At 48.9% G+C, this 22697-nt stretch overlaps 8 protein-coding genes across 8 annotated transcripts; 6 read left to right on the top strand and 2 right to left on the bottom strand.

Moving 5' to 3' along the window:
- Positions 1 to 201: 201 nt before the first annotated feature.
- FIESC28_11558 (uncharacterized protein) lies at positions 202 to 2172 on the top strand (the record flags this gene model as incomplete). The annotated part of the gene is made up of 6 exons (XM_031165680.1): positions 202 to 459; positions 514 to 590; positions 673 to 679; positions 756 to 1026; positions 1084 to 1584; positions 1634 to 2172. The coding sequence occupies 6 exons, from the start codon at positions 202 to 204 to the stop codon at positions 2170 to 2172; spliced, it is 1653 nt and encodes a 550-aa protein (XP_031010268.1).
- A 414-nt stretch (positions 2173 to 2586) lies between these two features.
- Positions 2587 to 3174, top strand: FIESC28_11557 (uncharacterized protein; the record flags this gene model as incomplete). The annotated part of the gene is made up of 1 exon (XM_031165679.1): positions 2587 to 3174. The coding sequence occupies one exon, from the start codon at positions 2587 to 2589 to the stop codon at positions 3172 to 3174; it is 588 nt and encodes a 195-aa protein (XP_031010267.1).
- A 1144-nt stretch (positions 3175 to 4318) lies between these two features.
- FIESC28_11556 (uncharacterized protein) lies at positions 4319 to 9543 on the top strand (the record flags this gene model as incomplete). The annotated part of the gene is made up of 4 exons (XM_031165678.1): positions 4319 to 4405; positions 4474 to 4845; positions 4904 to 9136; positions 9184 to 9543. 4 exons carry the CDS (start codon positions 4319 to 4321, stop codon positions 9541 to 9543), a joined length of 5052 nt encoding a protein of 1683 aa, XP_031010266.1.
- A 586-nt stretch (positions 9544 to 10129) lies between these two features.
- On the top strand, positions 10130 to 10692 carry FIESC28_11555 (uncharacterized protein; the record flags this gene model as incomplete). The annotated part of the gene is made up of 3 exons (XM_031165677.1): positions 10130 to 10216; positions 10266 to 10296; positions 10352 to 10692. 3 exons carry the CDS (start codon positions 10130 to 10132, stop codon positions 10690 to 10692), a joined length of 459 nt encoding a protein of 152 aa, XP_031010265.1.
- An 850-nt stretch (positions 10693 to 11542) lies between these two features.
- On the top strand, positions 11543 to 14328 carry FIESC28_11554 (uncharacterized protein; the record flags this gene model as incomplete). Its single annotated transcript, XM_031165676.1, has 2 exons — positions 11543 to 14156; positions 14207 to 14328. 2 exons carry the CDS (start codon positions 11543 to 11545, stop codon positions 14326 to 14328), a joined length of 2736 nt encoding a protein of 911 aa, XP_031010264.1.
- Positions 14329 to 14555: 227 nt separating this feature from the next.
- Positions 14556 to 16727, bottom strand: FIESC28_11553 (uncharacterized protein; the record flags this gene model as incomplete). The annotated part of the gene is made up of 3 exons (XM_031165675.1): positions 14556 to 15783; positions 15834 to 16493; positions 16549 to 16727. 3 exons carry the CDS (start codon positions 16725 to 16727, stop codon positions 14556 to 14558), a joined length of 2067 nt encoding a protein of 688 aa, XP_031010263.1.
- A 1254-nt stretch (positions 16728 to 17981) lies between these two features.
- On the bottom strand, positions 17982 to 19240 carry FIESC28_11552 (uncharacterized protein; the record flags this gene model as incomplete). The annotated part of the gene is made up of 3 exons (XM_031165674.1): positions 17982 to 18804; positions 18856 to 19114; positions 19165 to 19240. 3 exons carry the CDS (start codon positions 19238 to 19240, stop codon positions 17982 to 17984), a joined length of 1158 nt encoding a protein of 385 aa, XP_031010262.1.
- Positions 19241 to 20559: 1319 nt separating this feature from the next.
- Positions 20560 to 21405, top strand: FIESC28_11551 (uncharacterized protein; the record flags this gene model as incomplete). Its single annotated transcript, XM_031165673.1, has 1 exon — positions 20560 to 21405. One exon carries the CDS (start codon positions 20560 to 20562, stop codon positions 21403 to 21405), a length of 846 nt encoding a protein of 281 aa, XP_031010261.1.
- Between the last annotated feature and the right edge of the window lie 1292 nt (positions 21406 to 22697).

Below are 22697 nucleotides of genomic sequence, written 5' to 3'. Positions count from 1 at the left end.
CACCTCAGCCTTAGCACCACAACAATAATTAAGTATCCGGGACCGGGAAATATGTTACAATATATCCCGTTATTGGCCATGCTTATGGCTTTGATATTTGTTTCATGAATCATTTAAAGACACACGATGCCCAACATGCCAAGCGACTTCCCGGCTTTGTCAGAATTCTTTCCAACCTACGTCTTATAAACCCTTGACAGGATGACTACAACAGTACCCAAAGAAGATAATGTTGAGCCTCAGATCCTATCTGGCGACGATGAAAAGGCCATCTCTTCCTCGAACACGCCAACTTTACACGAAGCTACCCAAGAAGAAATACAGACGAAGCCAGAGGTCGAACTCCCAACAGAGGAAGAAGAGACTCAATGGGTGACAGGATGGAAGCTCATGAGCTTGATGATTTCTCTTACGCTTGCTGCCTTCCTGATGCTGCTGGATATGTCAATCATCGCTACAGTATGCAGCAGTCCTACATCCAACATTTACCCGATTGATATTGACTAATTTTAGGCTATACCTCGCATTACCTCGGACTTTCACTCTCTGCATGACATAGGATGGTATGCTAGTGCATACAATCTTGCTAGGTAAGCTCAGCACTAGTTCGGATCCTCGCATATCTTATTGACTGGCATTCAACCAACAGCGCTGCCCTCCAACCACTTACAGGCAAATTGTACATGTACTTTAACACCAAGGCAGGCTATTTCCCATTGGATATTACTTGTGGCGCTATATCTAACAAGCTATAGTGGACATTCTTATCCTTGTTCTTTGTCTTTGAGCTTGGCAATCTGATATGTGGTGTTGCTCAGTCGTCTACGATGCTTATCGTTGGCCGAGCAATCTCTGGCATTGGCTCGTCTGGTATTCAGAATGGCGCCCTAACAATCGTCGCGTCGGCGGTTCCCATTCATAAGCGTCCATCTCTTGTAGGCATCATCATGGGATTTGCGCAGTTGGGAATTGTCACCGGCCCCTTAGTAGGAGGCGCTTTCACCCAGTATACTACTTGGCGATGGTGTAAGTTTTCCAACTCTTCGCTATACTTATATCGGCTTATGTCTGACTATTTAATAGGCTTCTACATCAACCTACCAATCGGCGCCGTTTGCGCTGTTCTGATTCTCCTCGTCCAAGTTCCGAATCATCGCGCTCCTACAGATGAAACCATCACGCAGCTCCTGAAGGCCAAGTTCGATTTCACAGGCCTTGCCATGTTCAGTCCAAGTGTAGTCATGATACTTCTCGCACTTCAATGGGGCGGTGTCGAATACGCTTGGAACTCGGCTACAATCATCGGTCTCTTTTGTGGTGGCGGTGTTCTTTTCGTGATATTCATCTTCTGGGAGCATCATGTTGGCACAGATGCAATGATTCCAATGCCCATTGTGCGCACAAGACAGGTTTGGACCTCAATGTTAACGCAACTGTTCTTGTTCGCGACTGTCATGGTGGCGTCCTTTTATCTGCCCATCTACTTCCAGTCCGCCAAAGATGCATCGCCATTCACAAGTGGTGTTAACTTGCTTCCCAGCATTCTCATGCTGATCGTGGCTGCTGTCACAAGCGGCGCCCTAGGTAGGCTCCATGTTATAGAGCTCGTGATATCATTACTTACAGGCAATAGTTCAGAAACTTGGCTATTATTTACCGTTCGCAACAGCCAGTGCAGCTTTCTCGGCCATTGGTTTCGGTCTCTTATCAACCATGGGTCCTTACACTTCTACAGCCAAATGGGCAGGCTACCAAATCTTGATAGGTTTCGGACGAGGACTTGGTCTTCAGATGCCCATCATCGCTGTCCAGGCCAACACGAAACCCGAAGTGACCCCTATCGCGATGTCGATCCTCACCTTTTCCCAAACCTTTGGGGGTGCCATTTTTGTTTGCGCTGCCAACGTTATTTTCACCCATGAGCTCCGTCAAGAACTCGTAGCGAGACTTCCCAACATTGATCCCGATATTGTCATCAACGCTGGAGCTGGAGCTGTAAGCGAGGTCGCTGATGAAGCAAGTTTGCCGGGTGTTCTATGGTCATACTCTGAAGGCACACGTGCAACATTCTTGCTTTGTGTTGCTTCGGCGTGTGTTATGTTTTTCACGTCGTTTGGTATGGGTTGGAAGGATATCAGGAAGAAGCCTGTAGCTAAGGTCGGCGAAGCCTAGAGTTTGGTACAATCGTGCATCACAATTCGAGAAGGGTGGTTTGCTCAAACAATGTATATCAGGTCACACGCTACTCACATCTGGTAGGGCGCATGGCCTAAGAAATCTGTAAATAATAACATGCTGATAAATCTCCTAAATACATTCAATAATTCAATTGAAATCAAGTTTTTGACAAAATGATGCAACTGGGAGCTGACTGTGCAATTCGGGGTTGTAAATTTCCAAGATGTGTAGGGTAAACTTTTTTTCACAGCCAAACACCAAGGTTTGTTACTCATGCATCATCAAATGAAGATTTTCTTTACCAAGAACATACTTTCCAACTCTTTCATTCTGAACACTTCATATCCTCGCTCGATACGAGCAATCTCTCTTGGATATTCCATAACTCAAAAGTCATATTTTACCAAGATGAATCGACCTAATCGACCTCGCAACCGTCAGCCTCGCCCACCACGCCAGCAGCAGAACAACCAGCGGGGCGGCTCATCAAGACCATCTCGTGCGCCAGCAACACCGCAACAAGCATCAGGCACAGTCCCAACAGTGCAACAAGTTATCCCAGGAGCATCAGTTTTCATCATCCTGAAGGAGGATCAACCCACAGGAGAAGAGACAAAGGGAATAGTTCAAGATCTTCTCACACGAGGCAATCATCCACGAGGAATCAAAGTACGACTACGAGATGGTCAAGTAGGCAGGGTGCAAAGAATGGGCGATTCTTCTGGTGTTCCCTCTGCATCGTCAGATGAGCCGAGGGCGCAAACAGCACCCTCAAGTTCAAGATTTACAATGCGATATACGGATGTGAGGCTGGATGATGAGTTTGCTACAGGACCGCCACCAAGGAGTTTGGCAGATTTCATACCAGACTTCGATGACAATTCATCAAGTACGCCAACTGCTGGTGTTGAAACGGTGAAATGCCCTTTTTGCGATGCCTTTGAAGGCGATGAGGCTGCTGTTACACATCACATTGACCGGGAACATTTGTCATAGGATTGCGAAAAGTTTGGCATGGAATGTTTGGAGTTGAGTTGAGATGGTCAGGTATAAGACACAGGATGATCACATGTTATTTATTTGGTGGACAATTGTTTGTTTCTTATAGAAACAAGATCTTTGCTGCATGAGCGGCTATAAACCTCTGGAATGGATGAGTCTATTTTTGAAAACATGCACTAGAGCTATCTTCCAGGAACTCCTGTATGCTGCGTAAAGCTTGTACATCCATAAGATTCTGTGTTGTGCCACTGGGATTGCCCAGTCGCATGTACATAGCTCTATTAAGCTTCCAGAAAGACTGGTAGAAGTGATCGGCATGGATAACAGTGCAATTGTCCTCAGAGAACCAAGGATATCACACCCTGTAACTTGAAAAGCCACTATTAAATATCCTATTCTTTGACTACGACAGTTTATGACCGAATTTAACTCGACAGGCACTCCTTCAAGCTTCCCCTTTTCGCATAAATTGGCGCCTATTTTTGATGACGAAAGCTTGCTTGATTCATCTCGTTCGGGACGGAATATCGTAGTGCCCCCACCTTGCACCAGCTCATTGGCCGGCTGATAACCTGTCAGCACTGGGAGGCCAGTGAGTTCCAGCTTTCCAAGCACGCTAACCCCAAATTGAACTCAACCAGAGCGGTACGTACCCTCTGCTCAAAGGTGCTGCACCTGCCCTGAGCGGTCCGTCACAGCTGCCCTGTGGCTCCTCCCAAGGCTACCCAAACAGAACAGGTAACGTAACCCAGAAACCGACCTGGACCTTCTCTCCTTTACCTTACCAAAACACCCCCCAACCTCATCTCCATCTCTACCCTTCACGACGACAATTCAGTCTGCTTTATCAGCAGAAGACGAATAATAGCGGATTATACGTCGTCGCTTTCTTTTCTTTCTCTTCAATTTCTGGCGCGCACCCTGTGTTTACTCCGAAACCTAGTGCTTCCATACAGTCCCTGCCACGCGGCGCATGGAAGCTTCTACTTCGCCCTTTAAAGGCAACTCCGAAATAATTACTGGTGATCGATCCGAGATCGACTCCAATTCATCAACTTCTTTCTTTGGCCAAACTCGAGGCTAGGAGCGTCGATTCGAACAAGGTCCATATTATCTTATCATAGGCTACAACGCCGCCATGGCGCCTCTGCCCATCAAGTTCCAGGAGCTCGTCCAGCTCGCCAATGTTGGCGTGGACACCCAGAGCATCGGCTTTAACTCCTGTGTACGTCTCCTAACCATCAGCTAGCTTTCTTGCCGGCCAGTAGTCAACATCAAGCTAACTGCAGCTAGACACTCGAGTCCGATTCATACGTCTGTGTTCGAGAGCAAAAGAGCGAAGCCGACAAACCCGACGTTGTTATCATCGAGCTCAAGAATGGCAACAATGTTACCCGACGGCCGATCAAGGCCGACAGTGCTATCATGCACTGGAACCGACAAGTAATTGCTCTTAAGGCCCAGTCTAGAACCCTGCAGATCTTCGATCTTGAGCAGAAGAAGAAGCTCAAGTCATGCACCATGAACGAGGATGTCCAGTTCTGGAAGTGGATCAGCGAGAACGAGATTGGCCTTGTCACGACGTCTAGCGTTTACCACTGGAACGTCTACGATGCTGGTCAAGACGCCCCCGTCAAGGTGTTTGAGCGCAATGCTAACCTCAATGTGAGTTGATTTCATGTCTGCCTGACTGGAAACCATGGTACTAATAATCTCGTCTTAGGGCTGCCAAATCATCAACTATCGGGTTAACAGCGATGGCAAGTGGATGGTGGTAGTCGGCATTTCGTCCCAGCAAGGACGTGTGGTTGGTGCCATGCAACTCTACTCCAAGGATCGTGGAATCAGCCAGGCCATAGAAGGTCATGCGGCTGCCTTTGGCACCCTCCGCCTGGAAGGTGCTCCCCAAGATACCAAGCTTTTTAGTTTCGCTGTACGAACCGCCACCGGTGCCAAGCTACACATCGTCGAGGTCGATCATCCCGAGTCGAATCCAGTCTTTCAGAAGAAGGCTGTCGACATGTTCTTCCCCCCCGAAGCCACCAACGATTTCCCCGTCGCTCTCCAGGTTTCGCAGAAGTACGGTGTTGTCTACATGGTTACCAAGTACGGTTTCATCCACCTTTACGACCTTGAGACTGCCTCATGCATCTTCATGAACCGAATCTCGAGCGAGACGATATTTACCACCTGCACAGACGATGGTTCATCTGGTATTGTTGGTATCAACCGAAAGGGTCAAGTCCTTTTCGTGACCATTGATGATAGCAACGTCATTCAGTACCTTCTACAGAACCCCGCCAACACTGATATGGCTATCAAGATGGCCTCTCGAGCCGGACTTCCTGGTGCCGACAACCTCTACGCACGACAATTCGAGCAGCTGTTCAACACGGGCGACTACCTGGCTGCCGCTAAGGTCGCTGCCAACTCTCCTCGAGGTTTCCTCCGAAGTGCTGAGACAATTGAGAAGTTCAAGCGTCTGCCTGCCCAGCCCGGTCAAATGGCTTTCACCCTTCAATACTTCGGAATGCTTTTGGACAAGGGCTCCCTAAACCGCCATGAGACCCTCGAGCTTGCACAGCCTGTTCTCCAGCAGAACCGCAAGCACTTGCTTGAGAAGTGGCTGAAGGAGGGCAAGCTGGACTGCTCTGAGCAGCTCGGTGACATGGTCAGACCTTATGATGTGAACATGGCCTTGTCCATCTACCTCAAGGCCGAGGTTCCCCAGAAGGTCGTTGCTGGCTTCGCTGAGACTGGCCAATTTGATAAGATTCTTCCCTACTCCGCCCAGACTGGCTTTCAGCCCGATTACATCCAACTGCTCCAGCACATCACTCGTGTCAACCCCGAGAAGGGTGCCGAGTTTGCCAGCGCTCTTGCCAACAGTGAGCAAGGCCCATTGGTCGATTTCGAGCGTGTATGCGACATCTTCCAAGGACAGGGCATGATTCAACAAGCCACTGCCTTCTTGTTGGATGCACTTAAGGAGAACAAGCCTGAGCACGCCCGTCTCCAGACCCGTCTTCTCGAGATGAACTTGATGCATGCCCCCCAGGTTGCTGAAGCTATTCTTGGCAACGAGATGTTCACTCACTTCGACAAGACTCGCATTGCCGATCTTTGCGAAAAGGCCAACCTTCCCCAGAAGGCTTTGGAGTTGTACGAGGATCCTGAGGCCATCAAGCGAGTTGTTGTTAACATCCCCGGTCAACCAAACTTCAACCCTGAGTGGCTTACCAACTTCTTCGGCAAGCTCTCCGTCGAGCAGTCCCTTGACTGTCTCGATGCCATGATGAAGGCGAACATTCGCCAGAACTTGCAGTCAGTGGTCACCATCGCCACTAAGTACTCGGAGCTGCTGGGTGCTGTTCGCCTCATTGACCTCTTTGAGAAGTACAAGACTGCTGAGGGTCTTTTCTACTACCTCGGCAGTGTTGTGAACCTGTCAGAAGACCCTGACGTTCACTTCAAGTACATCGAGGCCGCGACCAAGATGGGTCAGTTCAACGAGGTCGAGAGATTGTGTCGCGACAGCAACGTCTATAACCCCGAGAAGGTGAAGAACTTCCTTAAGGAAGCTAAGCTTCCCGAGCAGCTTCCCCTCATTATTGTCTGTGATCGCTTCAACTTCGTTCATGACTTGATCCTGTACCTGTACCAGAGCCAGCAGTTTGGAGCTATTGAGACCTACGTCCAGCAGGTCAACCCCAGCAGAGCCCCCGAGGTTGTTGGTGGTCTATTGGACGTTGACTGCGATGAGAACGTCATCAAACAGCTTCTCAGCTCGATCAACCCCCAGAGTATCAACATCGATCAGCTGGTGTCTGAGGTTGAGTCTCGAAACCGCCTCAAGCTTCTCTTGCCCTTCCTGGAGGCCACTCTTCAGGCCGGCAACCAACAGCAGGCTGTCTTCAACGCTCTTGCCAAGATCTACATCGACTCTAACAACAACCCCGAGAAGTTCCTGAAGGAGAACGATCAGTATGATACTCTTACTGTTGGAAAGTACTGTGAGAAGCGTGACCCCAACCTGGCTTACATTGCCTACTCCAAGGGTCAGAACGACTTGGAGCTTGTCAATATCACCAACGAGAACTCTATGTACAGGGCTCAGGCTCGATACCTTTTGGAGCGATCTGATGCTGAGCTGTGGGGTTTCGTCCTGAGTGAGAACAACATCCACCGACGCTCTGTTGTCGACCAGGTCACCGCTACCGCCGTCCCTGAAGCCAATGACCCCTCTAAGGTGTCCGTTGCCGTTTCCGCTTTCCTTGAGAATGATCTGCCTCTTGAGCTTATTGAGCTTCTCGAGAAGATTGTTCTCGAGCCCTCACCCTTCAGCGACAACCAGAACCTCCAGAACCTCCTCATGTTCACTGCTGCTAAGGCCGACAAGGCTCGTGTGATGGATTACATCCACAAGCTGGACAACTACAACGCCGACGAGATCGCCACCAGCTGCATCGAGGTTGGTCTCTTTGAGGAGGCTTTCGAGATCTACAAGAAGGCCGACAACAAGTCTGCCGCGGTTGATGTTCTGATTGAGAACGTTGTCAGCATCGACCGTGCTCAGGCATACGCCGAGGAAGTTGATCTCCCTGAGGTCTGGAGCAAGGTTGCCAAGGCTCAACTCGATGGCCTTCGTGTTTCTGACTCCATCGAGTCCTACATCAAAGCCGAGGATCCCAGAAACTACCTAGAGGTCATTGAAGTCGCCACACACGCCGGCAAGAACGAGGATCTCGTCAAGTACTTGCGCATGGCCCGCAAGACTCACCGTGAGCCTGCCATCGACACAGCTCTCGCCTTTTCCTACGCTCGCCTTGAGCAGCTGTCTGAACTTGAGGACTTCCTCCGCGCCACTAACGTTGCGAACATCGAGGAGTCCGGTGACAAGGCTTACGAGGAAGGCTTGTACGAGGCGTCCAAGATCTTCTACACTAGCATCTCCAACTGGGCCAAGTTGGCAACCACCCTTGTCCACCTCGGCGATTACCAAGCCGCTGTTGAGTGCGCTCGCAAGGCCAACAACATCAAGGTGTGGAAGCAGGTCCACGAGGCCTGTGTGGAGAAGAAGGAGTTCCGACTTGCTCAGATTTGCGGTCTCAACCTGATTGTCGACGCCGAGCAACTTCAGACGCTGGTCAAGGAGTACGAGCGCAACGGGTACTTTGATGAGCTTATCAGCCTTCTCGAGCAGGGTCTTGGCCTTGAGCGTGCTCACATGGGAATGTTCACTGAACTTGGTATTGCTCTTTCCAAGTACCACCCTGACCGTCTGATGGAGCACATCAAGATCTTCTGGTCTCGCATGAACCTGCCCAAGATGATCAAGGCCTGTGAGGAAGCTAACCTCTGGCCTGAGCTCGTCTTCTGTTATTACCACTACGACGAGTTCGATAACGCCGCTCTTGCCGTCATCGAACGACCTGAGAACTCCTGGGATCACCAGCAATTCAAGGAGATTGTGGTGAAGGTTGCCAACTTGGAGATCTACTACCGTGCCATTAAGTTCTACGTTGAGCAGCATCCTTCCCTCCTCACCGACCTCCTTGCCACCCTCACTCCTCGTATCGATGTCAACCGCGTTGTCAAGATCTTCCAGAAGAACGACGATCTTCCTCTCATCAAGCCTTTCTTGCTCAATGTGCAATCTCAGAACAAGCGTGTCGTGAACGAGGCTGTCAACGATCTCCTCATCGAGGAGGAGGACTACAAGACCCTTCGCGACTCTGTCCAGAACTACGACAACTACGATGCCACAGAGCTGGCTAGCCGCCTGGAGAAGCATGATCTTATTTTCTTCCGCCAGATCGCCGCTTCCATCTACCGCAAGAACAAGCGATGGGAGAAGTCAATTGCTCTGTCCAAGCAGGACAAGCTTTACAAGGACGCCATCGAGACCGCTGCTCTTTCTGCTAAGATCGACATTGTCAGCGACCTCGTTCAATATGTAAGTCTCACTCAAGCCTCTACAATGGATAAAACTAACCGTCATAGTTCGTCGATATTGGCCACCGTGAATGCTACACTGGCATGCTTTACGCTTGCTACGACCTCATTCGCCCTGACCTTGTCCTGGAGCTTTCATGGCGCCATGGTCTTATGGACTTCTCTATGCCTTACATGATTAACATGCTCGCCCAACAAACTAAGGAGCTTGCTACTCTGAAGGCCGACAACGAGGCTCGCAAGGCCAAGGAGCAGGAGAAGGAGAAGACCGATGATAACACACCTATTCTGGGCGCTTCACGGCTCATGATCACAGCGGGTCCTGGGGGTATGGGTTCTACCCCCTCACCCGCACCATACGGTCAAGCAAATGGTTTCGCGCCGCAGCCCACCGGCTACGGTTTCTAGATGCAGTCACCGGTACCAACGTGGCGTTGCCTCCCTGCATTTAATTATAGGCCGGTAACCCATATCTAATTTCGCAGCCTGTCTTGAGTAGCCGGGTTGCTGTATGTTGTATGATAGTACATTGATTTTTATTACCTTCATTTTTGTCGAGCAAGATCGTGATTGACTATGACTACGCCCAGACTCTAGATATGCAGGTATGAAAGCCTTGTGTGGCAGGACGTCATCACATGAAAGCTGAAATGCACCGCCACGAAGGATGCAGGTCGGTCTCAACCAGTGAGCTGAGCCTAGCATGGTAAGGCCAGCAAATGAGAGACTTTGAGATACAGATACGATGAATGCGAAAAGTAATGTGGGGTTGCTAGGCGGTTAGATCGGCATTAACCTCTCAGCCTTGGTAATGGAGGAAGATAGATTCGAGAGCGAGGGAATATATAAAGCGCTTGGTCCCTTGCTTTTACTGTTATGATGAAAGATACAATACATATCAGATATCTCAGAAGCTTTTTTATCACGAAATTCAGCCTTGGCATTCTACTTGGACTTACACGAACATATAAACCTTCATTACCATACAGCCAAAATGGTTGGTTTTGGCACATCCAAGGACGACAGGAAGAACCACGAAGAGGTTGCTGATATCCCGCCTCATCTGTCGGATTTGCACTGCGTATGATGCCAAGATAAATACTCTTCCTTCGTACACTGACATGATGTAGTTTACTGAGACAGACAACTGCATAACAACAAGTAAGTCAGCACTAGACTAACTACAACCATATCTCCACTTACACATCGTTACTAGCAATGATGGACCTCCCTGGCTATCGCATCACCAAAGTCCTGGGAGCCGTCTACGGAATCACTGTTCGCTCGCGTAATATCGCAGCAGGTATTGGTATGGTTATCAAGAGTTTGGCTGGTGGTGAATTGAGCTGGTTTACCTCCATGCTGTACAACTGCCGCAACGACTCCATCAGCCGTGTTGTCCAAGAGACGAAAAAGAGAGGCGGGAATGCTATCATCTGTTTGAGGTTTGAGACTGGAGACCTTGGAGGTTTTGCACAGGCCAGTGCTTATGGAACGGCTTGTGTAGTTGAGAAGATTGAGGGTGCTACTGTTGAGGCACCACAGTTGCTAAATTAGCATTGCGAGAGTGGATGTAAGATACAAGGATACCCTTTACGATTGCTATGATTCCTTCTTTGTATTATTAGTAGTTTGTTTAGATTGGTTATCTAGGCGGGTAACAGAAGAAATGTTCCTTTAAGACTTAGGCCTTCAAAATAAAGTAGCCTAAATGCTAACCTAAATTGGCATAAGATGACTAAACTATTTCGTCCCTCACGCTTATGACGATTAATTCTTTTGACATCCTGCGGGCTATTTATTGAATTCTCTCCAGTAATGGATGTTTCTTAGAGTACCCCGGATTCATCAAGACCAGTAGCTTGGATGAGTGGGGCGGATCCGGGGTTCGGGGCCCGGGGATTCAGCCGGGAGCATGCAATTCCAGATTGAAGTAGCTGATACTGAACTATCAGTCATTTGCATGCATCCATATGAGAGAGTTTTATGTGATTCTAGTATGAATAGATCAAATATGCATCAGTAAATATACTCCTGCTCGTTCACAACTGAGTGATCGTAGAGGCTTACGTCATCAGAAACTTTGCCCAATGCGACAAGTAGGCACGAGCTCTACTGAGACACAAGCAATGACCATACCATGACCATGGCCCCCTCGCGTTAGTTAGCTACCGACCTTACTTATCGCTATTGACAACCCAATACGGTTCCAATCGACGCCTCATTCCCTTTCCCTCTTTCGTCAATTCATGTTTGCCTCGTCTTAGCCTATCATTCACTCTATTCAATCTCCGACACTCGCTTGTTCGGTCCTTCGTTCCCGTGCACGATACGATGCGACAGTGCGCTACCGCGTAACATCAATTCAATAACCTGCGCTTAGATATAACGGCTACCGCCACCGAAAATGGCCTCGGACGTGTCTACACCCGAGCGTCGATACTCGGACGATTCCATCTCTACCGCTTCAACCACGAGTTTTGTTTTCGAGAGGATACACGAGAAGACCGAGATGGACGCTGGCAAAGATAAGAACGACCCGAGGGCGCTGGACGACGATGATCCCCTTAAGGAAGAGGAAGATGACCTGGAGACGGGTCCCTTCCTCGGTCCTGGGGCTACTCTGCATCGTCAACCCATGGATAAGAAGTTGCGCCGAATTCTGATCATTGTCGGCGCAGTCTTTGTTGCTGGATGGCTAGCTGGCCTCGGCATCTTTCTTTACGGCGGATCGCATCATCACGATAGCGACACTGAACACGACCCTGATGCTGCGACACGAGGTTCAGGAAAGGCTGTTACGATGGATCAGCTCTTCGATGGCAGCTGGCAGGCCAAGTCCCACAGCATCAGCTGGATTGCAGGTCCCGAAGGAGAGGATGGTTTACTGCTCGAGGTTGGGGCCAGTGAGAAGCCATATATCGTGGTAGAGGATATCCGCAAAGACAAGGAGACCAGGTCGCCGATCAATACGGAGATCAAGGCCTCAAAATCACGAACACTCATGAAGGAGAACTTCTTTCTTCATGACGGACATCAATATTCTCCCGATTGGAACGAACCCAGCCCCGATCTGAAGAAGGTCCTTCTCGGTGTTAACAAGAAGAAGAACTGGCGTCACTCTTTTAGCGCCATCTACTTTATCCTTGATGTCGAGACACAAGAAGCTGAGCCGCTTGTTCCTGGAAAGCCTGATGCCCGAGTCCAGCTTGCCACTTGGAGTCCCAAGAGCGACGCTGTATCCTACACGCAGGACAACAACCTCTACATCAGGCGCCTAGATGACACCAAGAACGTCGTTCAGATCACCAAAGACGGTGGCCCAGAGTACTTCTACGGTATTCCCGACTGGGTGTATGAGGAAGAGGTGTTCAGCGGTCGCAGTGCTACTTGGTGGTCTGAAGATGGAAAGTATCTGGCCTTCCTTCGAACCAACGAGACTGGCGTTCCCGAGTTCCCCGTTCAGTTCTTCATCAAGCGACCTAGCGGCACCGATCCTGAAGAGGGCGAGGAGGCATATCCTGAGGTTGAGCAGATCAAGTACCCCAAGGCGGGCGCTCATAACCCAGTTGTGGATCTCTTGTTTTACGACATCACAAAGAAGGATGTCTTCTCTGTTGATATCGATGGCGCTTTCGCAGATGACGACCGCATCATCAACAACCTCCTTTGGGCCGGTGAAAAGGCTGTCGTCAAAGAAACCAACCGCGTCAGTGATATTCTCAAGGTCGTCGTGATCGATGTCACTTCTCGCACGGGCAAGACTGTCAATACTGTCGACGTCGATAAGATCGATGGTGGCTGGTTTGAGATCTCTCACAACACCAAGTTCATCCCTGCTGACCCTGAGAATGGCCGTGACCACGATGGATACGTTGACTCTTATCTACACGAAGGCTACGAACACCTTGCTTACTTCACCCCTCTTGAGAACCCTGAGCCTATTATGCTCACCAAGGGTGAATGGGAGATCGACGATGCCCCTTCTGCAATTGATCTGGCAAACAATCTAGTGTACTTTATTGCTGCCAAGGAGTCGTCCATCCAACGTCATGTCTACTCTGTTAAGCTCGACGGCACCAAATTGGAGGCTCTGACTGATCCTGGGACTGAGGCCTACTATGATGCCTCGTTCTCCAAGGGAGCCGGTTTTGTTCTTCTGTCATACCGCGGACCCAAGGTTCCCAACCAGAAGGTCATCTCCACACCATCAAGTGTGCATAACTATGAGCATATCATTGAGGACAACGCTGAGCTTGCCGATCGTGCTAAACGCTATGAGCTGCCCGTTATGAAATACGGTACCCTTGATCTTGGCGACGGTGTTGTGGTCAACTATGTCGAGCGTCGTCCTCCCCATTTCGACAAAAAGAAGAAGTACCCTGTGCTTTTCCAGCAGTACTCCGGCCCTGGTTCTCAGTCTGTGACCAAGAGGTTCGCAGTGGACTTCCAGGCTTATGTCGCTTCTGCCCTTGGCTACCTTGTTGTCACCGTTGATCCCCGAGGCACAGGCTTCCTTGGCCGCAAGCACCGTGTTGTAGTCCGAAATCAGCTCGGTGTCCTAGAGTCGCAGGACCACATCGCCGCTGCCCAACATTTTGCTTCTCTTTCTTACGTCGACGCCGATCGCCTCGCCATCTGGGGTTGGTCCTACGGTGGTTTCGCCACTCTCAAGACCCTCGAGCAAGACGCTGGCCGCACTTTCAGCTACGGCATGGCTGTCGCTCCTGTCACTGACTGGCGATTCTACGACAGCATCTACACGGAGCGCTACATGCGTACTCCTCAGGACAACCCCGATGGCTATGACATGTCCATGATCGCCAATGCCACAGCCCTCGGCGGCAATAAGCGCTTCCTTGTCATGCATGGTGTTGCTGATGACAACGTTCACTTCCAGAACTCGCTCACTCTTCTTGACTCGCTGGATTTGGCGGGCGTGGAGAATTACGACGTTCATGTTTTCCCTGATAGCGACCACAGTATTTACTTCCACAATGGAAACCGTATTGTCTATGATAGTAAGTTAACTCCCTACACATATAGAATGAACCAAAGCTAACTTGCTCAGAACTTCGAAACTGGCTCATCAACGCTTTCAATGGCGAGTGGCTCAAGATCTCCGACCCCAAGCCTCATAAAGACGGTGTCGAGAAGGAGAAACGGCAGCTCAGCGAGGATCCTAAGGCTTGAAGAATATTTTCATGGATATCAGTTCACATATTACCATATTAGCATTACTTTGATTCGAATTAAATTATGAACACTACTTCAGCCCATTACATCTAAAGACTAGCATGTATTTCACGTGCTTATAGAAGAGCATTCGAGGAGGTATACATATATTATACTAGCTACTAAATAATGGCTATACAAAAAGGCATTATACAATCATGCGTCGTAAACATACTATTCAAGAATTAAAAGTGGAAGAGACGGCTCGATCTCTTCTTAGCAGCCTTCTCAGCGGCTCTCTTTCTGCGACCAAACTTCTTGACGCGGCTGGCATCACGAGCATGCAACATAACAGCGCTCGAATCACGCTTATCGTTGGAGTGCGCGGTCTCGAGGTTGGAGCAGTTGGGTCGTGTCAGTCTGTTGCGGAATTCATCAACAGCCCAGATCAGAACACCGTTGGTCCAGCCGAAGCCTTCGACGACTTCGTACTCGCCACCGCCTCCAGCAACGTTGGTTGCGTTGTCGGCGTACTTCTCGAACATGATGCCCTCTTCCTCGTCGGAGGTGCTCTGGAGCTTGGGAGTCTCAGAGGTTGAGCCGCCGGTCGCGTACCACGTGCAGAAGGTTGAGTCGAGATATCGCTGTCCAAGACGAAGAGCCAGTCTACGGACCTCGATGAAAGAAGGATCCATGATACCGAAAGTTGCGGGAACTCTCTCGAGTCCGGCCATGAGGATGTGCATCAGAGGAGGCCAGACGTTAGGCTGATCCCATTGCTGACCGGTCTCGACGTTACTGGCAGGAATACCGCCATCAGAGTTGTCGAGGTAGTATTCAACACGCTTGTAGGCATTGTAAACGGCATATGGGTTGTTCTTGAGGTGGTCGGGCGCAGCACCAAGCCAGAAGGGGTAGAATTGGGTAGGACTGAAGAAGACCTGTTGATCCTCGGGGGCATCCTCAGTATCTACCTCCGACGTGTTACGGTCAACCGGGAAGTAGATCTGTTGAGCCTTTGAGGTTAGGTTATAATCAAAGTAGCTCCAAAGAGTCTCGTTCCACAGGAAAGCGTGCATAGCATAGCTTCGGTTGGCAGCAACCTCACGCCACTCGTCGCTAGCACTGCTGTTTCCAGTCTGCTCGTAGAACTCGGCGATGGCAATCTCGTTTCCATACAAGATAGAGTTCAGATCAACAGGGATGATGTTTCTGGTATTGAGGTAACGAAGAGGGAAGTAGTTGTCGCGAATGGCATCATCTGGGCGAGCAATCCACTTTACTGTGTAGTCGAGACCACTCTCAGCACCACTAGCAAGGTTTCCGTATAGGGCTTCCTTTTGCTTAAAGCTGAGTTCTTCGCCGCCAGAGTAGACTTCACCAGATTCTGGAGAGTAGTAGGATTCATTGTTGGCGGTGATGTAATCTTCGCGATATGACTCTGGTCGAGGTCGAGTGTTGGATACGTTGTATCTAGATGCTACGTCAGTAACACAATTGGTCAAGTGAAGCAGTATCCTTACGTGTTGAGGTAGTAGGTCTCGTCGTTGATGTAGACAGGGACTGAGCGGTTGTTCATGAAGAACTCATGCTCCTGCACAAGGAGAGGAATAGCTCGCTCGAGAATATCGGTATCGTTGGTGTACTCGACATAAGCCTTAATCATCTGCGACAGCAGAGGTGGCTGAGATCGGTTGAGGTAGTAGATTCTCGCGCCGTTGGGAACGAAGCCATATTCTTCAATAAAGTCAAGGAAGTTCTCAACAGTGTTCTTCGCAATCTCAATGAAAGAGCCTCCAGTGCGAAGAAGACCCAGAATGATCCAGTAAGAGTCCCAGTAGTAAGGCTCGCGGAAGCGACCACCTGCAACGACGAAAGAGCGGTTGACGGGAATAAAACTGTTGGGACAATCGGAGCAGTTCTTTGCATTTTGATCGTAGCGACGGGTAAGATCAGGCCAAATGTCAATAACCTTTTCGGTGAATTCCCTAATAACAGTATCGTTGATGTTATCTAGGAATTGAGGGTCTGTATCAAGGTCGTCGCTGTCGACTTCTTCCAATTCATTACCAGCATCGTCAAAGTTCTCATCGAGGAAGTCAGCAAGAGCTGAGTTGTTGCGAAGAGGCTTCTCGAGCTTGTCGAAAGCTTCCTGGATCTCGCTCAGAGGGCGAATGGCTGGCCTAGACGAACAATTAGTGTCATGATGACGCTGAAAAGTTGGCTGGAGGAACTTACATATCGACAAAGGTCTTGGAGTCGCTAAAAGGACGAGCGAGTTCGACTTGCTCTAGAATTTCTCCATGGCAGTAAATAGGTGAGTCGCATGGTGCGACGACAGTGCCATTGACATAGAGAGCTGATACAGCAGTGGCAGAGGCAGCCAAAGCTGCAGCAATATGTCGTGGAGAGGGCATCATGAGAAGTACTCTAAGCTACCCTTCAAGAAGAGTTATTGCCAATTGAATAATAGAGATACTGTACAGGATAATAGAGTCAAAAAAAGAAGAGGGATGGGAGAGTAAATATATACAAAAGCCAAGACAAGATGATCATGACATGTTTTCTGAACAGGATTTAGCTTGGCTTAGCTACCTTGGGCGAAGCTACCCTTGTCATGGGTCGTTGCATTGTAAGCCAAGAAGAGAAGAGCTGAAAGACTGAAAGACTTGAGCTTGACGATCATTTGCTCTCTCCACTGCAACTTCCTCTTTTCAAGGTTGACATTTTATTTTAGCGTAGACTTTACGTTGGCCAAGAACATTGACTATATCATTTTTAGTATCATGATGACTGAGGTATCAACCATGATCATGAGTTGCACCTTGCCTCAACAATTATTTCAATCTCTATCATACAATATCTTTTCAATTGAATACTTACATACTTGATCAGTTCATGCAGTGACGTGATGTTTTATTGAATACAACACCCCCCAGACGCCACTAAAATGTAGGCATGAGGAACAAACGTGGAGATTGACAGTTGATCCCTGTTTCTGCTCCTTCTCTTTCCCCCGCACTCTTGGCATTCTACACGTTTCTTGCAGGCCCTATTGGTTAGTGACGTCAAGTTCAGTAATAAGACGCGCAATTCAAAAGAGAAATATTCTAAAGAGTGTGGAATTAAATTATCAAACTCTCCCATGAACGTGTCAGCGGCGTCCTGGCATTGGTCTTGGCTCTCGTTTCCCTTCTCTAACGGTATTAACCATAACAATAACAAGGCATTGAGTTTGTGTGGGGTACAGGAAACTTTGGAGCTTAAACGTGCATGTTTACTGTTTCATGATCGACTTGACTTTCAAGGTTGGGAGTTCTTTCTATTCGGCCCTGATGGAAACTTCTATCTGCAGGAAGTGTCACCGCCAGCAATAATATCTGCAGTTCTCGGGCATCTCCGTTGAATTCTTTATGTAATTCATTCATTACCTGCCTGAATTGTTTAGTCCTCGAGGCTAGGAATATACTTCAACTCCACGTAAACGTTGATCACAATCCTTGTCCTGGCTCTGATCATGATAACGGCCCGATACTATGTAGTTTCTGCCTGTCAAAGACAAACTCAAAAGACATAAGCAGTAAACCCGATTAGAACAGGTTCAATGGAATGCTATTTGTATGTATTCTGTACACTCTATTATATTTACCCCATGACTTATCCAATGTATCCTATTGCGGCACATAGACGCTTCCCTTTCCAATATTTTGTCCCGCACTTGAATCTTGACACTCCCCAAGAACCTTTTCAAAAACCACCTTCAGTCGCTTCAGAACCTCGTCCCCGTTCTGCGCAACCTGGTAATGTGTCACCAATCTACCACCCATAAATTTAAGCCCAACTTCAGCTCCAAGTTCAATGAATCGCTTCGCACTGCACCCTGCAGCCGTGAGATCCAACCACACCATGTTAGTCTCAGTCGGCTCATTGATCTTGCCACCCATGCTGGTCCACAGCTCATCAACCTTGCGCGCCATCTCGTGCGAGGCCTTTAGAGGTCCATCTTGTCCGTTGGGTGCTTTACCAAAGGTTTGCTCGATGGCCACGCGGCCGGCAGAGGTGAGAACGCCGGATTGTCGAAGACCACCGCCGATGGACTTGCGAACCCAGCGAGCGTGCTTCAGTGTGGCCTTGGGACCTACAAGGACACTTCCAGCTGGTGCACCAAGACCCTTAGAAAGGCATAGACTGACAGTATCGAAGTAAGAACAGTATTCGGTCAGGGAACCAGCTCCGGATACGATAGCTTCCCATAGTCGTGCGCCATCCAAGTGAAGCTTGATATCATGTTGTCTAGCAAACTCGGCGATGCGCTTAACCTCGCTCAAGGGCATAATCATGCCATGGAGAGTATTCTCAAGACTGATCACTCGTGTAGGGCAGCCGTGAACATCATCATCCAGAGTCACGTTCTCCTGAATTTCTTCTAGGGTCATATATCTGCCGTTCTTGGGAATAACGGTTTGAATTTGAGCTCCGGTGAGATTTGAAGTACTAATACATCAGTCAAGATGCTTTGACATAATTAGATTCCATGGTACTTACCCGCCGGCTTCAGCTGTGAAGATATGAGCACGGTAGTCGCAGACCACCGAGTAAGGTGGTTGTGTTAGAAGAGATCTTAGAGCAAGTTGGTTTCCCATCGTGCCTGAGAGGACGAAAAGACCGGCTTCTTTGCCTGTGCGCTCAGCGACATAGGCTTCGAGATCATTTGTGGCAGGGTCCTCCTGGAAGACATCATCCAGCAAGGAGCATGTTGAGATAGCCTCAAGCATAGCCGGAGTTGGAGTTGTAACCGTATCACCTGGACGACCGAACGTTAGAAAGCTTAAAATTGGCCAAAGTTCAACATACTTCGAAGATCAAGAGCAGCAGGGCCCTTAGCACCAAGCCACGCATTATGAGGCTTCTCAGAGATAACGTCTCCCATCTTGACAGCAGACGAAGCAAAAGTTCTTTGAAAGGATACAATTGGACGAGCTTTTACAATTGAAGCGGGATGAGATTGAAATGAAATATTGCGAATTGCTGGTGATGCGATAAGTCGAAACGAGCGACTCATGATGATAGAGAGCGATTAAGTCAAAAGCAAAGGCTCAAAGTATCTCCGTAAACCGGATGGAGCGAATAGTAACGTCAAATCAAGGGCGCAACCTCCACAAAATGTCAACGGTTAAACGTGAGGGGAAGCGGAAGGCGGAAGTGGGAAAAAGGATCTCGGACATTTGACCGTTTGACTTGACACCTCCAGCTGCCGAGGCCGATTCCGCTCCGTCTCGGCTCCGGTCAAAAGTGTATGGAGCTCTCCCCCGCATAAACTCCAAGATTCAACATCGTGAGCTGTCAATTATTCCCGTTTTATATGCTGACTTAGTAAAAGAAACAGAATTACAGCACTACGATATCTTTGATTACAAACATTTGTAATGCTCTATATTTAACTTCATGTTATCTTGCTAGTTCCATCGTCTCAAATGCTAGAAGGAATAGCGGGTCTCGGAGTCACTATACGAGAACTCCTGGAGTGCCCTTACCTGCGCATCGATAAGATAGATTAGTATGAATCCTACTCCAGCCACAATATACCACATGAAACAAACTTGTCCAACAGTCTACAGACTCCCATGCACGTAGCTGCGGCACTTGGCCAAAACTGCCGGTTGACAGGCACTGTCAAACTTATCGGACCAATAGTAGACAGCTGCGCGTACAGCGCTACATGAACTCGTTCGTGTAACTGTCTTGCCATATTCCCGCTTCAGGTCGTAGCGAATGCAATTTGACCTCTTGGAAAGCGATCCCCAAATCCTTCCTGGTGATTTGATGCCGTCTTTACCGATCCAGTTCCTCGTCGCTATCACAGATGTATGCCTCTAGAGCGGCTGACAAGAGCCATGCGACACTGACACTCTTTAACTTACCCGTTCTACTTCTTTCTTTCGTTTACTGTTGCACCATCAAGCCATGGCGTCTCGCATTTCTTCTCGTTGCTTTATCTTGTTGGGGCCCCTGATTTGTGTGGTGATAATTCTTTCCAGACAGCCATATTTCCAACACTCGCACCTCCATCGTATTACCGACGCAGATATCAGAGTGACCCAAGAGCTCCCAAAGCTCAACTTTTCCAGATCTCACAAAGAGTATTACGCCTCAGACGCTGCTCATTCCATATGCGCCGCACATGGGTACTCTGTCTTCAAGCCCCACGAAGATGCTCCAAATGATCGCCGTAAGATATACGACCTCTCCATGGTCAACACCGAGTTGGACTTTCTCGAAATTCGACTCAAGACCTTGTATGATTTTGTCGACTACTTCATTATCGTCGAGGCACCCCTTACCTTCCAGGGCGGGTCGAAAGATCTCGTTATTCGCGACAACTGGAAGCGCTTCGAAGCATATCATGACAAGATGATATATCATAAGCTCGAATACCCGAAGGACTTCAAGCCTCTGCGTCACTGGGATCGTGAAGACTTGCAGCGTAACGCCATGTTTGAACAAGTCTTCCCAAAACTTACCGGTGAGCGAGTCCCATCTCAGGGCGACGTCATTCTGGTCGCCGATGTCGACGAGGTTCCCCGTCCAGCAACAATGCTTGTCCTTCGAACATGCAATTTCCCACGTCGTCTCACACTATCCTCAAAATTCTACTATTACTCGTTTGAGTTTCTCCATGACGGACCTGAGTGGCCATTCCCGCAAGCGACCGACTATCAAGGTATGCGCAAGACAATCTTGCCAGGGAACCTGCGTACTGGCGATGGAGGCATTCCTATCCTACGTGATCGGGAAAAGGGTGTGCTGGAGAATGCGGGGTGGCATTGCAGTTCATGCTTCGCGACGATGGAACAGTTTCTGAACAAGATGGCCAGTTTCTCGCATGCGTGGATGAACCGTAAAGCATTCCGCGACCGAGATCGCATTGCCCATGCGGTACGTCAGGGTGTTGACTTATGGGGGCGCAAGCAGGATACTTTCACACGGATTGAGAATAATGTTGACCTTCCCAACTGTTTACTCGAGGAACAAGAACGGTTTCGATATATGCTAGATCGAGATGACGAGACAGCCGGGTTTTCGGACTACCCATGAGTGTACCTTGTCGGTATGGCAGAAATTGTTGTGTTGGGGAAGGTATCTAGCTCCTCTGCGCATTGTCAGAATACCCATGGAATGCTATAAACCGATTCGGTCTATAGGGTCTTGAGCATGGGATTGCTTCGGTCTTTTCAAACTGGTTTCGAATCTCTTGTCGAAAACTCCAGGTTATATCTTGATTGAGAATGTATATGTAGGTGGTAAGTGCCAAGTGGGAGGGAATTCAGTTGAAGGGTTACTCTGCCCAGACTACGCCCAACCTGAAACTGATACGGAAGGAGTGATTTGAACTCGAATGTTGGAAAAGGAAGGAATGTGCCGAAAGAAGTGGCCCTCTGACGGCAACAACCTTCTCCCTCTGTACCTACCTTGACTTAGCTCACTTGCCTAACCAACTTCAAGTCAGGCATCCATCAACAAGAATCCACCCTTTTAATTCCTCCTCCACCAACTCGTAATTCCATAATTCAAACACTGTCAATTAACTTCTCCAACTCAGCTCAGCTGTTCTCTGAGCAGCGACCATGATATTGATCACACTCACCAGCTGATCCTCGTGTCAGCGTCAGCTCTATCACGCAAATGTTCCAGCTCGGACCTGTCAGTCGTCCAGTCACGATAGCCTCAGGGCTAACCTCCAACGACCATCCCCGCGAATGAGCCGCCAGCGTCAACAATTCCAGGGATTCGAGAGTCATTCGGAACTTGAGCCGTGTGAAGGAGGTCCATTTGCAGAAAAGCCATTGTCTAGCGCAAGGCACTCGATTCGCTCACAGGTCTTGACAGCGCTCCAATGAAAAGTCTGAATCCACCTTTTCCAAAACCTCGAATTCCAGCTCATTTCCTTCCAGGGAAATAATAATTTCGACCTTTTCCCACACGATATTGTTCTTTCTTATTTTGCTTCTTCTTCCAACTCTGATCGAAACGACGTACGCTTGAATCCGCTTTCCAAAATGCTCAAAATCATCGTTTGTTGGGAAACCAATTACACGATTTGTCGAACCATCCTACCACTCCGTCTCCACCCCCGTACCGATAACCCTCCGCTCCGCGTCCGTTCACCGCCGCCCCCGTCTGATCGGAGCTCCCGAAGGGCTGTTCACGAGGTGCCGGGTGCAGCATGATCTCATCACACTTGTTCAACTTGCAGAAAGTCTTCAAGTTATTTGGAACCTGAACCTGCTTTTAATACTGACCCTCGTTCAGTCACAACCCACGACTTAAAACCTTACGAGAAGCTGAATTCCTCATCATCATGTTCTCTGAGGATTCGATTGCGGCTG

The sequence above is a fragment of the Fusarium coffeatum genome (assembly GCF_003316985.1).
Source record: "Fusarium coffeatum strain FIESC_28 chromosome Unknown BRIP53273_contig_427, whole genome shotgun sequence".
NCBI lineage: Eukaryota > Fungi > Ascomycota > Sordariomycetes > Hypocreales > Nectriaceae > Fusarium > Fusarium coffeatum.
The sequence above is the reverse complement of the archived record's forward strand: the minus strand, read 5'-3'. Positions and strand labels throughout refer to the sequence as shown.